The 14,970-nt window shown below is 46.0% G+C and overlaps 1 protein-coding gene across 3 annotated transcripts in view; it reads right to left on the bottom strand.

Moving 5' to 3' along the window:
* Positions 1-14,970, bottom strand: part of LOC118787883 (semaphorin-4B-like) — a 75,118-nt gene that overhangs the window by 12,542 nt on the left and 47,606 nt on the right. For all 3 annotated transcript variants that reach the window (XM_036543621.1, XM_036543620.1, XM_036543622.1), the window contains exons 3-8: positions 5,989-6,149; positions 5,354-5,416; positions 3,892-3,990; positions 2,909-3,020; positions 2,685-2,801; positions 1,400-1,557 (exon numbers count right to left, since the gene is read on the bottom strand). In XM_036543621.1, coding sequence (XP_036399514.1) covers positions 1,400-1,557; positions 2,685-2,801; positions 2,909-3,020; positions 3,892-3,990; positions 5,354-5,416; positions 5,989-6,149 — 710 coding nt within the window. The remainder of the gene's footprint in view (positions 1-1,399; positions 1,558-2,684; positions 2,802-2,908; positions 3,021-3,891; positions 3,991-5,353; positions 5,417-5,988; positions 6,150-14,970) is intronic.

Genomic DNA, 14,970 nt, shown 5'->3' with positions numbered 1-14,970 from the left:
TGTGGGAAAGGTCTGGAAGGCTGCCATGCTTTGATTGGTGTGTGGGTGTGAGGGCGTGGCCTCACGGAACAGGGAGGCAGTCCCAGGCCTTGCCCTGTGATTGCAAGCTATGACACTCCAAATTGCATCTGCTCCACTGGTTAAGAAGACAAAGAATGAGATCATTTGTAGCTGGAGTGTGTCCTGCATCCTCCCACCTAGTGTCATATACCAACAGCTTTTCTCTCTCTTTCTTTTTCTCTTCGCCTCCTCCAGCTGAAAGTAAAACATTCTGCAGCAAAGTGCCATGCACTTCTCCTTTCAATGATGTAACCCCTGGCTAACGTACTATCCATCGCTGTAAACCTGCAGATTAAATACTGCAATATCAGCGCCTGGGACTGCAACAGGGTATCCAAACACGACAATTAACATGACGTGGGAAAATCAAAACACGTCTTCACTTGTCGATGGTCTAGGAATTAAAATTAAACGATGCTACAGCAGTAGAAATGAAGCAAATGGAGGGCGCACCGCTGGAAATGTGTTTCTGCTCTTTGCAGAGAGTTGAGGCTGCAGGAACCACAATGGCCTCTCTCTCTCACACAGCTCCTTCCCCTGACCCTTCAGTCAGGCAGCCGCAGAATACAAGATTCCACAGAATCATTTCCATATATAGAATACAATAAAAGCGGCCAATTTGCTGGGACGTGTCACCTCTTACAGAGCCAGAATGGAGAAGGGGAAGCCGCCTCCATTAAACTGTCACTCAACATTACACGCCACCCCAAAGATCATTCGCATTACGGCTTTCCGTAAACAAGACGCGGTGCTTCCCCTGTCAAGGAGGGGGCGCATTGAGTCTTCAGTGCGCATTGTCTTTTGCGCGAGCTGAACGCGCCGTGATGCGTGGAGAATGGAGATGCCTCCTTAGCGATCGAGTGAGCGCTCGGCTCTGTCAGAAGAACATGCCCTACACGTTTAAATAGAATCTCCACATCTCAGCGTTCCATTACTTTAAATTGGTGTATTGCAGTCACTGATACTGCATTTATGTGTGCCCGCTGTCTCGTCAGTAGATAGGATTGTGTAACCTGGAAGCGCACTGATGGAGGAAAAGCCCTGTGAATTGCACTGGGGAGACCACCTGAATGCCAATATGGCCAGAGAGGGCGTACATGGAAGGTGCCGGAGAACAGAGAGGAATATTTCTACTGTAATGTGAGCTCCTGGGCCCCTCCAAGAAAGGCTCTGCACATGCTCCAGCATAAACACATGTGCATACACACACACACAAACACACACACACATACCAGCCCTGCTGTGCAGCATTAAAGAGGGGGGGAAGTGGTGCATGAAGACCCCCAGATTCAGACCTGTGTCATGCCAGCACACCTCTCGCTTTCCCCGCGCCACTCACCTTGCACACGCGGGCGATGCGGGACACGATGGTGTTGTCGAAGAAGTCAAACTCCTTCCCAGCTTCGCTGAAGAAGAAGTAAATCTTGTCATCGTCACCGACCGGGTTGCCCGGCGGCAGACTCTCCCGGATGTAGGCGGATCCCACAAAGGCTGGGTCTGACGGAACGACAGAAAGAGTGAATACCGAGCACTTCCTTTTCCCTAAGGCCTTTCCATCTCATCGCAGAGGTGGTCTTTAACCCTTTCGCGCCTACAGTCACACTGGTGTGATTAGCCCTTTCGTGCGTATGGTCAAACCGGTGTGATTAGAACACTAGATTGGAAAAATTGTAGCTAACGTTAGCTTTGAGGAAACAGTGATTTAACGTTACAAAGTACAGCAAATGCGGCGGTGAAAACTATGAGAAGCTTAATAACGCTGATTACAACATAACGAACTATGTAACGTGACACACACGCTACATTTATAAGTCATGTGAGAAAGGGTTAAATCCACACCTTTCGCACATGACTTATAAATGTATAAAATCTGCTGCCATTGGGGGAAGGGTCCCCAGAATAGGGGGACCTGTCCATGCATTAACTTACTGACATGGACCAATCAATGTGTTGTTGTGGACAGCAAACTTTTGATTTGGTTCAATCAAGTCAGTGATCGGCAGCCACTGTAGCTCCGCCCACCACGGGGCCCATGAAGCCTCTCTTGTCCATCAGTACTGAAGGCATAATTACGAGCCTGAATTACACTGCTGTGATGATTATGATCAAAATCTCCTGAAAAATGCTTAAAGCAGGAAGTCAAAGGAAATAGCATCTTCTGTAATGGTGCTCAGATGTTACTGTGAACACTTGTTGCATGCTTTAAACTGAACTGAGATCAAAAGACACAAGACGCCTTAATGGCTAATGAAGTCCATCAGGCTCTCCCACAATGCTGCTGCGCACTAAGCCTTGTTTGATGTACATGTGGCAGAGCTGATAAGACCGGCTCTGGCTATTTAAGAAGCGTGTCTTTTCACTTGCATTTGAAAATGGTCCCTGACAAGTTCCTTTTCTGGGGGGTTTATCTCTCCTGCCTGGATTTACAAACAAAGAGACAACTGGAACATTTTTTTTGTGAGGGTCAGATTGCTGTGTTAGAAGGCCTCTCTTTTTTACTCAGGTGGAATCTAAGTGTTGGTGGTGGATGCGAAGAGGCAACCCCTTCACTGTAAAGTAGCAGTAGTAGTAATTGTAGATGTAGCAACAGAAGAAGAATTGCAATTGTTAGCATCATTATTCACCTTGCAGCCAGTTCAGTGAGTTCTCTGTTTTCAGGGCAGTTCCAGGGCCTAGGCTCTTGTAGATGATTGGTTCGTTTCCCTGGAAGTTGCTGACGGTGCCGGCATACAGCTCTCCATCTGAAACACGAGAGAGGGCAGGATGGATGCATGGAGATCAGGAATGTGTATTACCCATAATTCCCTTGGCAGGATGGACCTTCGACTCCAACTGACTTGGCACTTACCGACCATGATGGCCGTGGACTTGTACTCGGGGTTGAAGGGACAGCGGCTGCGACCGTCCTCAGTCAGGACGTCCCCGGTTGCGCTTCTCACCAGGGAGAAATCGGAGGTGTTCTGTAAAACAGATGCAGGAAATCAGTACTTTGAGGAGGAAGGGGACAGCTTTAGGCACACCTGTGCTGACCCCAGGCAGAGGGCTACTGTTGGTGTACTTCATTATGCACGTCTAATTAATACCAAAATAATGAACGTCTAATTAAAACAGAGCCTAGTCCTAACCTAGTCCTAACCCCACGAAATTGGAAGAGCCAAGTCAGTGCCAGCTTTGAAGCCTTGAAGCCTGCTGTGTTTTTCTGAGAGCTGAAAGCTAGTTTCTGTGAATGTTCCTGAAACAGGCAGCCTGGTGTATTTCAACTCAACTGATAAGAAGAAACAGAAACAGAAACAGAGCCTGAGGCTTGCAATTTTGGGAGGAGGACATCTGGAATCCCGGCCCGCCAGTTCATGTCCGTGCCTAGAGTCCAGAGTCCTGCCAGTTCTCTGTTTTAACTCCGTCCTGACGTCAAAGTGGTCACGTGGAGTGGGAACACGGAGTCAAGGATCCAGAGCTGTTCTCAGAGCAGTGCACGCCCTCTTAAGAAGGAAATTATTATTTTTTCTGTTCAACCATTGAGAAATATCACCTCCAATATACAGAGGGATGTCCCCATCCCCTCCCTCAAACCCTTGCTGTCCAATTACTTAAAATCAGAGGAACCACCCCCCTGTTGGTGCCAAATCTGTGGTTTGAGGAACCTGGCTGTGCTAAAAAAACAAAAAAGTGTTTAAAGCCTGCAGCTGAAATAACAGACCCCTGTTTCAGGGATGCAAATGGAATTCAGCTCTGGGGTGTTGATAAAGAAAAAATAGTACCCACAGTACTTTATTTGGTGTCACGACAGTATCGACACGTTTGGGGGATGAGGAGAAGGAATGCCACACTTACTATGTATGCACACAGTGGACTGAAGGCATATGTCCCACATGCATACAGATGAGTACTGTTCAGACGCAGTAGAATCTTGATGTAGTTGAAGCAATCGGTCTAGATAAAAGACACAAAAACACATTGGACTCAGCATGCACTCATAAAAATTTCCATATAAAATGCAGTAAATTGAATATTAGTCAAATGGAAATATGAATGCTTGATCTGGACTTTCCTCCAAGGCAGTACTCACAATACGAGACCCGCTAAAACCGCTACTCCATTGTTTCAAATTATTCACTTAAGCCAGGTAACACGTGTCTCTGAGAGACTGTTACTAGATGTTTCCACTGACTAACCTTAGCTGCAGGTCACCTATACCGAAGGTGAGCTGGAGGCATTTTCCATAACATATTGAACTGGCCTGACAGTACGTTAGCTAACCCCAGACAGAACAGTAGGCTAGCCAAGAGCCTGGGGGAGCCAAAAGTATGAGGTATGTTCGTTCTATGTAAAATGGCATAGCCAGGAGGCATTTTGCCAAGCTTACTCCTAGCTAGAGCAGCACTGTTCACATACTGCATCATCAGTACCTCCATACTGGAAATAAAACCCCCGAGCTGTATGCCCGATCTGCACGTAAGCACTATCATTCTCTCCTTTGTTTTTGCAGTCTCTCCAAAAAAAAGGAGTAACAAAAGCAGACACATAAGGATTTATTCCTCTGTCATCCGCTGGCGAGCCACAGCACAAATTGAGCAGGGGATCTCATCTGTTTATGAATAAACCCAGCGCAGGTGGTGCGGTGCAGGAGGCGCATCAGAAAAGTTGTGCTTTAAAGAGGCTCTGGGCTCAGCAGCACGTCAGCAGTATGTATGACTCCATTAGCAGGCTGTCACACCGGGACACGTGTGAAAGGCAGACGTCCCACTCTGAGGCAGGCCAGTGGAGACCAGACTTTGGACGCCCGGCAGACAGGACTTATTCACCCTGATGGCAGTTTCAGTAATAGCTGAACACCTTACCCAGGACAAATTCAAGTAACAAGCTTCCTGGCACGCCAAGCTGTCACTGATATAACAAGCAGACCCATATCAAAGTGATCTGACCCAGCTGCTAAAAAAAAAAAAAAAAAAATTCCCAGACTCAGGATTTCTATTTCAAAATATGTCAAAGTTTAGTTTCTGTTGGCTCCAACTAGCAGAAAAAGAACACAGTGCCCACATCGCCACTCGGAATCTTAACTTCAATATTGTCTGCTCTGTAGAAATTCAGTATTTTTCCAGAGAGCCCCACTCTGTCAATATATCCTATTTCTGTCAGCCCAAAAGAAAAAAAAAAAAAGTATGTGCCCATTTTCTCAGTGTGAACGTGTGGCCATTCTCTACAAGGTTCAAAGTTGTTTTCTTTTTCTTCAAGGATTGCCATCGTGCAAGCAAGAGTTACACTGTTAGATGGGGGCCCAGAGAAGCTGGCTCACCTGCAGGTCTTTTCCTTTGAAGCTGCACTCATCTCTCTTCTTCTCTGGAGTGCTCCAGGTCAGCTGCATAGGACGGGGGCACAAAGAGGTTGTGGTGAATAGAGAGGTGTGAAGTGCAGATAAGGCAAGGAGCAAAGGGAGAACGTGGAAACCATGATTCCACAGGGTCACGGAAAGTGCAACGGCCTGCTCGCCGCCCTACTCCCTCACTCCAGCTCTGACAGCTCTCCCAAACAGGAAGCGTGCATGTGACAGTTCATATATGTTGCTCTGTGTTTCTGCACCAGACTAACATGCTGTGCATGATATGAGGTGGGTCCATGGATTACACTATCCATTCAATAGGTGCCAACCACGGCTGGTTAAAAAATCACCCAGTGATGCGATTCAATTCACGGAAAGCTGGGCAATTGTGCAGCAGTATAAAAGGCACATAGAAAGAGCGGGACCTTTAACCCTGAGCACACCATCCATTGGTGCGGTGTCAGGCACATACACATGGTGGCTACGCTCCTCAGGCAGTGCGGAGAAGGGCAGGCTATCGCCCACTAGTGTTCAAGGAGAGGAAATGTGTGGCGTCACATTCAGCACCAGCAGGAGGATTATGCCCATGCGACAGTCACGCAGACACTCACATTCCTCTGCAGCCGGCCTCGGCTGATATCCGAGAGGCCCAGGGCGAAGAGCGCTTCTCTGGCTCCCACGTACAGCGTATCATCTTGCTTGCTGAGGAGCAGAGAGGTGTAATTGAAGACCCCGTCTGCAGAGAATCTCCTGGCTGACCTCTCTTTTGCATCTGGAGAGAGAGACAGAGAAACAAAGAAAGAGAGAGAGAGAGAGAGAGAGAGAGAGAGAAAACGGTAAGACAGTGGAACAAACATGCTTATTAACGTGCTGAAAATGGCATATCTCTGTGGCGGTCTGGATCTGTGCGTTCCGGCCAAGCTGTGATCTGCGGCCCGCAGATGAGCCACGCCAAGTAAGTCCAGACTGACTCGCTTACACCCAATACTTCTGCTCCATCTCTGCAAAATCCGCTAATGATTTGCCTTCTGTCCCTGTCTCTTTGCCCCACACAAATCAATCCAGATTTCAAAACCGGTGCTCTCTTTATGACAGCTCATGGACTGATCCCCCTTTGTATTAAGCCTGGCAATTTAAAGGTCTGTATTTCACACATCATGACTTGAATCAACAAAATGCAGGAGATGAGTTCCAGATAAAAACATGTTGGGAGACTTAAGGTAAAAACTATCTTTGACTGCAAGACCATTATAACTGTCATATGCATTAGAACTCCTAAATGACTTGTGTAAATAGATTCTTTGAGATCTTTAGTTATGTTCATCAGTGCAAAAAGTGCAAAAACTGAGTTCACAGCTGAAAAGGCAATTCTTCAACACACCCCTAAATCTCCCATAAACTGGTCAAATGCTTCATGCTTCAGACATAAAACATCTAGTCCAATATGTTTAACTTTTTGAGATTCCAATACTGGTCCAGTTTACGTTATGTACCAACTATATTCATTTGAAACCAAACCCCTTGTCTCCAGCATCAAGAAATACAGCCATGTACAGAGTTGGTGTGAGTGTGTGTGTGTGTGTGTCTTTGGGTGGTAATAATGGCAATGGTAATAATTGTGTGTTTGTGCATGCATCCGCTTTCAAAAACAGCTGGATTCTCCCTCTTTTCCTAATTGCAGGCACAGTGCATTGTGGATACTAACAACAGTGTTCCTCACGGTGTTCTATGCCGTCTCCATGACAACGGCAGCACCTGACAGAAACTGGGTAATTGAAACATATTTTCATGCATAACCCTGCAGCTCTTGGGGGGGGGGGGGGGGTTGTAGCACGGGAAGTGTCACAGGTGCAAGCTTTGGCGCAGATGCTGGCAGCCTTAATGCAGGGAGCTGGTTATGCACTGAGCAGAGCTTTTCCTTGACAACGTTTCCGGACCCGGGACAGCCAAAAAAAGGACCCCCCCCCCCCGCTTCCCCTCCCCATTTGTAATCCAACAGAGCGTGTCAGAGGCTCCCAGGCCTGGCACGGTTTCTCATCACGCTGGGCCAGGGGTCAAACAGGCCGCTGCTGAGGGGAGCAGCCTTCAAGCACTCTCGCCTGGCTGACACCCTTTCAGAAAGCATCTCCGCTGAGCGCCGGACCTACACGAGTCACGCCACACAGAGACTCACACAGTATTCTCAGCGCCTGCTTGTATTGTGCACCAGGTAGACAGGTAGCCAATGCATCTACACTTATTTACACAGAATATTAGAATTTTAACATTTACAACAATAAACAATTAATGAATGCTCTATTAATGGCTTGTTATATCTCCTGCAAAAAGAAGACCTGTTTGTAAATGTTTTGTCTCAACTGAACACATTTGCTGATGTGGCAGAACATATTCCTGTTAATCTTGGCACCACTTTAAAACAACCAGACTGTCCATGTGACAAATATTATGTGTAAATAAAACACTTTAACATTGTACAATTCTGTTTTACCCAGTAATTACCTATAAAGCTGGGGTGTGTACGCTAAAAATACTTAATTTGAGATTTAAGCCTCCGTGTATCAATAAATAAAAATGATGTGGAGAAATTGCAGCAGTTTGAGATTGTAGTATTGTTGGACAATACATGGCTGTTAAGGTCTTCCAGGAGATTATATTTAGTTTAAGTAGAGCAGAATCATTATACCAGAGAGCTAGACATTTAGATATTGTATGCCAATTACATAAATTCAGATGTAGACTGAGTGTAAAAGATTGAGAACTTAATATATCTGATTCAGGGTATTGACTGAGTCATGGTTTTCCCAATAAAACAAAATCACGTGGAAAATATGTGGTCTGTCTGCAAGTGCACATGATTTACACAGCATCAGCTAGCCAAAGGTTTCAGTTCTCCCCTGCAAATATACACGACAAGCCCAGTGGTCCTGATAGCACATCATCCCGTCAGCACAAGATCTTCTTATCACGAAAACAATCCACAAAACCGCAAGGCACATCAATACACACACACAAACACACACAGTGCGCACACACACACACGCACACACCGGCTCGCAGGCCTTTTACTGGAGCATACTGGATGTCAATGCAAGGTGAAATAAGAACATCCCACATGCTCATGTGATCTGATTCCTTTTCCCTCCCTCGTGAAAGCTTCTGGATATTTAATAGTGATTTACAGTGACTCTATTTTTCCCTACATAGCGAGAACGTCTGGAGATTTCACAGTGATTTACAATGACTCTATTTCACCTCAGCTGCAGGAGCTTCTGGGGATGTAATGGCGATATACAGTGGCGGACACTAAAAGGCCCAGCTGAAACCAAATAGAAGCTTAAGTGGGCCTTACACTAAGCCGGAAGTCTACTTAGTGACTCCCCCGCCATTCCAAGTTGTAAGTCATGATTCAGATGTCATTCCTGCTAAAAGACCAACAATGTGACAGTACGTTACTCACAAAGTATGTGAATTCTCACAGAGTTGTACACATGATGATTGTATACAGGTTGACATGTAACAATCTTCGCATGAATCATATCCTGCAGTCTTCATCTTTGAACTCAATTCAGAATAAAAAACAAATAAATAAATCTCAATGCACTGCAGTCGAAAAAAAGCTCGACAGCTGAGGCTATCCATTAAATTTTCTAGGCCAATGAGTTATCTGGCTATTTGCTGTAGTAAACAGCTGCAACTGCGGCACCAGCGGCGTTCACAAGTTTTCAGGCACGCGCAGCAAGCTACCAGAATTCAAGGCGGCTGACGCAGCATCATCAGCAATTCTGGGAGCGGCGCCCAAGATCAGCGGCCATGGTGAGCATCATCTGGTGCAGCCTCATTCAGCACACTGGCCTGGTTAAGCATGAGCTCCTATTAATGGACAGGACCGCAGACTTGAGCTCCTCGGTGTGTTTTAAAAAAAGGCCTTTCGCCAGATGGGGCGCACCACTGACACAGCACCACACCACAGCTGCAGGGCACGCCGCAGCTTGCGCCAAACCAAACAGCATCTCCAAATCACGCAGTGTACGGAGTCGCTCTCTGTGTTCACAAACTTCCGCCATCTGGAGTGAATGGAAAAAAAAACGCACTGCACTTAATGCGAAACCCAGGAAAAATATATATGCTGAAGAGAGAAAGAGTCAAGAGTCATAATCATCGGATTATTCCCAGGTTTCTCGTATGGGTGCAAGAGAAAGTTTATTTTTCTACATCTGAAAGTGGATTATAACCATAATCTTAGCGAGACTGACTGTCTGTAACCAAAAAAAAAAACATGTATTGCGTAAGTCTGTTTAAAGGCTTTCTTAATGTTCGGTGTGCTAAAATAGCATCACTTCAGAGGAACATGTGCTAGGTACGATTTTCCCCATCATTAGGGAAGATTTGAGCCGGGCAGCCCAGCTGACATGATGAACACAAACACAACCGGGCAGCACAAAGTCAGTTCATTACAGTAACCCTGAGCGCAGTTCGGGTGCCTTGATCTGGGATAACAGTGTTCGTCTCACCGAATCCCCTCCCTGTTATTACAGGGTCTTTCTTCTATGTCATTTCTGTACACTGCACTGCCACAGCAAACTTACATTTACATTTATTCATTTTGGCAGATGCTCTTATCCAGAGTCCAGACTGACTTACAGTGCAGTCACTACGGTTAGGTAAGTCCTGCCATAGGGCACACAACGTAAAACTGTTACCTTAAATAGCAACCTGTTTCAAGGCTTGAAGTGTTACTGTTCCTGGATCAGTCAGGAATGACAGCATGTCAGCTGCAGCTGTTCCAGGGCCCTGAGAGAATATATAAAAAACTATGGTTTCCCAATCTGATTCCACTGTGTTGTATAATGAGATCAATGCCCTCTAAGGGACACATTAACACGATTCCTGAATAAATCTTTTGAACTTCATAGAAACACCTTTGTAAAATACCTGAACACCTCACTCATTATGTGCTGATGAATCAATTAATATTTGCAAAAAAAAATTTGTTTTAATGATTTATCAAACCACTAATAGAACATTTACTACTAATGCTTGTAACTAATTAAAACTGCTGTGTGCCATTTTCAAATGGCTCATTAGTAAGTAGTAAGGCTTTAATTACTTGTGTGTTATCAGCATAAATAGACCCAGGAACAGCAGCTCTGAAAAGTGCTGGTGGCGGTTCTGGGGCAGAGGGAGTTGCCTGCTTAGAGTACTCTCCGCCCTAGAACTATAAGCAGGAGAGAAGACGGTTCATCCTTTATACAGAAAACAGGATGGGACAAACATGGCAAAAGGATGAAACACATCAGGACTTGTCTGCCACTGCCTCCTCCGCTTCTCCCACACAGATCTGACGAGAACCTTCATGCCCGCTCCGCTTCACGGCCACGGCGGTAATCACAGCGACATCTCCGCCTAATTTAGCACGACAGGCAGAGGAAATAAATGTTAGACTGGACCGCAGTGTTCGGCGTGGGATTTTGTAAGCCTCGGCGGACGGAAAAGTACAGGCCTGTTTTAGAAAGGCAATCAAACTTTCGTCTCGGCTATCAGGCAAAATATGTTCCTGGAATGAGATGTTGATATTTAGCTGAGAAAGCTATTTTGCCCTCTCAAACTTCAGAGCTGCACATGCAGGACGTGGCCTCTAGAGGCACTGCTTATGCATTAGCTGGTTTTCACTATTTCAGTTGACCGTTATTTCTTTCCTCAGATAATCGTCGATGTAGGTCTGGGCACAGTTTTACTTTGTTAAATGAGTTGTTTCTGATGTGTGATACAATTAAGTTACGGATGAACGTGGGCACCACATATTCACTCCATCCTTACCTGTTTTACACACTGCCTTTCCTACAGGTTTCCTCTAATACCACAAGTCCATTTAATATCCCGTAGGTGTATCTGTAATGCATGTGGACTTTAACAGACAACATCTTGACACCTAGAACACCTAGGACACCTTGACAACTAGAAGCTGATGCGTTCGACAACAGCAAGGTGTGACTGTGTTTTTCCCAATGCTGAGCAGGCTGTTTCAGACCTTTGCGCTTCTGATCTGACTGTGCCGGGATGCAGGGACCTCACTGAGGCTTTTTGGCAATTGTAGCTGCGCACGGTTTCCATTTCACAAGCCGGCCCGGAGTCCATTCATCACGCTACTGTTTAAACAGCTGGCTGTCCCCAGACAGGGACCATGATCTACTGCTGGCGCTTGTCACACCTAATGCCTGTCTGTCTTTGCCAGCTTGAAACTGCAGTGACATTCCCGGATTCCGCACTCACCTCGAGACAGACAGAGACGGACAAACAGACGCCGCCCTGAGGGACCTGTGCAGCGGGGACAGCTGCCCGTACCAATTAATTGTCATTATGCAATTAAATATCGCCGTGATGACCGGCGCTCGCCAAAAGACTGTAACATCTGCTCCGCTCTGCCCGCTAATCCATTTAAGGCCCATCGATTATGTTGGCATTTTGTCATTTTGCTACACTGGCCTCCCAATGAAACTCGCAGGTTCCCACTTTCAATCACAGGCAGAAAGTAGTCTCCCACAAATGGACAATGAAGCCATCCAGCTTTTCTTGCAAGTAAAGAAACATTTTTTTTTATGTTATTGATCTTAGGAGAGAGCTTGTGCGGTGAGTGCTTAGCCACAAACACGTATCAGCTTTTTGCTAAGAGAGGTCTGAATATTGAATTCCCTGTTTATACATATGTACCTTTGCGCATTAATGTAATGCAGAACCACCACCAAACCCTAAGTAACAGTTTCACTGTGTAATTCTACCCTTCAAGGGAGGGGACATCCTGCCATGCGCTGTACATCCTCATTACTCATGCTATCATAGTAATGTAGAACAATAATCACCTTTCAACGCAGAGTGCTTATCTTTGTTTATTCATATTAGAGTTAAGTGCATCTTTGGCACAGAAATTCTGTGCTGAGAGGCAAAGCAATGCGCCATGTGTACTCTAACTTTTCAAACACCCAGCACAGAGATCTACGGGGCAATGCAGGGAGGAGAACACGTAGGAGGAGACGTATACAGTATTATTGTTGGGTGTAAACAGTAAAACAATAATTCACTCTGTCTCCTTGGAAACAGGTAAGAGGAGGGTGTGTTCCTTCAGCAATGTGGCAACAATGGTATCATTAATGAATTTGAAATCAGTGACAACTCCTTGTTGGTTAGAAAAACATGCATTGTCTGTTTGGACAGCTCCTAATTTTACAGCTAACAAAAGGGACACAACGCTAACAAAAGGGACACAACGCTAACAAAAGGGACACAATAACCATGCCAACCAGAGAATCTGCAGAATTTGAAAAAAGGCTGTCGCTCTTTGAGGAGTGTAAGGATGAGTCAAAGTTTTCTGCTGTCTGTTCTGTAGGTGCGTCTAATGCACTGTTTCCACAAGCGCTCTCCTTAAGCAAGTCGCTGGTTTTCAAAAGAAATGTGAGCCGAGTCATGTGGGAAGAGGCCACTGTGAAACAAAGGGGGAACCAGCTGCAAGTGCTGAATAGCATATCAGCTGGAGAGAGCTGGGCACCGCCTTGCACTGCAGATATCCATCTCCCTGACTGGAGCACGTTTATCTGTCACACCAACAACACACATTCATCTGTGAGCGTTACCCGTAACTCAAAGTGTGCCATTTTCATCTATGAGAAAACAGAGGAGCCTGAACGTGTTCTGGAGAGCCTCTGGGTTTCTGCTGAGACCAAATTAGAAAGATCCCGGGCACATCCAGGCCAAACCGCAACCAGATGGTCTGGGCCTTGCAAGGGGCTTTTTTTACACACACGTCTCAGCGTGTTTGCTTCACAGTTGTGCTTCTCCATCCGTTATTGAGCTGGGAGCACCCTCCCACAGCGCCCCCACGGACGATGTCCTTGGAAAGACTTGGGCCCTGTCCCGTGTCATGCCGTCGGTGCATGCAGTTTTAATGAGGGCCACCAGGGGCAGCACCGAGCATGAGTGAGTGACAGCTCCCTGTCCGGGCAGTCACACTGAACGGGGCCTGGCGAAACGAGAGAGGCAGCTCCGTAAACCAAGCCAAATAGCATTTAGCAGCTGCCAGGCCCTGGCATGAATGGGAAAAGGCACACAAGACAAACACATTTAGAAATTCATATTGCGATTCTCGTGGCATAATGAGGGTGATAAGGAATGTTTCGCACAGGGACTCTGGAGAATACGGCTCTAAAAGCCACATCCCCATGCATATGAATGATGGCTGACATAATACAAGCTCTGCCAGCAGAAATCACAACAACCTCAACTTGAAATTAAAATAATTGACTGTTACTTCAATTACTGTAAGAAAAGATACGGCACAGCAATACACATGATCCAGAGACTGAGAAACCAGAGTTTATTCAGCAGCCTGGAGCTGATTTATACACATATGCATAAAGCCACAGATCACAGAGACTTGAGGTCTTTGAAAGTGCATGAAGTGAAGTGAACGCGACTCTAGAATATTGGCAAACATTAAGCAGGCAATGTAATGTTCATCCCTTTTTTTCCGTCATGATCTCTCAAATGTTACCTCGATAAATGATCTGCGTGCAGATTAACAGGGGGAAATGGTGCGCAGCGGGACTGTTCTGGGACCAGTGGATCTGAACTTGTGCTGCATCATTAGCAGGCCTGCCCATTTGACAAGAGCAGACAAGCCTAACCTGTGGGAGGTAGGGGGTGATGGTGGTGTTTACTAGAGTGAGGAGAGACCGGATATCATTACAGCTCAGGTGTGCATATCTCTCTGTCTCTCTCAGTCTTCCTCTTTCTCCCCCCCCCCCCCCCCCTTCCTTCATTGCCCTCACCCCCTCACCTCCCTCATCTGTATGGAGCTATGGAGCCCCCCTTTTCTATCAGCACACTGATATTACACACGCATAAAAACTGTCAAAACATTCCGCAGGTATTCTGTAGGTATATTGATCCAGCGCTTGTTTTAACTTGATCTCAATAATGCTTCACCTCACATCTTCATCCCTAGATGCCTGTCTTTACCTGCTCTTGCTCCCCTTACAGGTAAAGTAGACGCCAATGACATCACACAGATAGAGGCGTTAATATTCTATATTTGGTCTATTCTTTTTACAGGGCAAGTAGTCATCTCTCAACTTCTGTGCAACATGACCACTTGAACGTATGGTTAAGTATGGTTAAGCTATAGTATATTACAGTATATACTATGGTTGAGTTACAGTATGGTTAAGCTCTGCACTCTGAGGCCTCTTTCCCAGGAGGAAAGGACTTCAGTTTTGGTCCTAACTTCACCCCTTAGACTACTTCAGAGGACAAAAAACAGACAAAAACAGGCCTTTTACAGGCCTCTGCATGAACGCATGGATGACATTAATCTCCTCAAAGCAAGCGGTCAATTATGACTCTAGTCTGTAGTCTTGTCCTGTGAGGAGCTGGATCCCATCCATGTGACTGCATCAAGTGCGGAGAAATATGGATGGAGCAGGAGCGCAGATCCAGGGAAGAGGGGGATCTAAGAATAGGGGGAGAGAGGGAATGAGAGGGTAAGAGAGGGAGAGACAGATAATGACAATGTGTGCGTATGAGAGAGAGTTCATAAGTAGAGA

The sequence above is a fragment of the Megalops cyprinoides genome, chromosome 13 (genome assembly GCF_013368585.1).
Source record: "Megalops cyprinoides isolate fMegCyp1 chromosome 13, fMegCyp1.pri, whole genome shotgun sequence".
Taxonomy (NCBI): Eukaryota; Metazoa; Chordata; class Actinopteri; order Elopiformes; family Megalopidae; genus Megalops; species Megalops cyprinoides.
The sequence above is the reverse complement of the archived record's forward strand: the minus strand, read 5'-3'. Positions and strand labels throughout refer to the sequence as shown.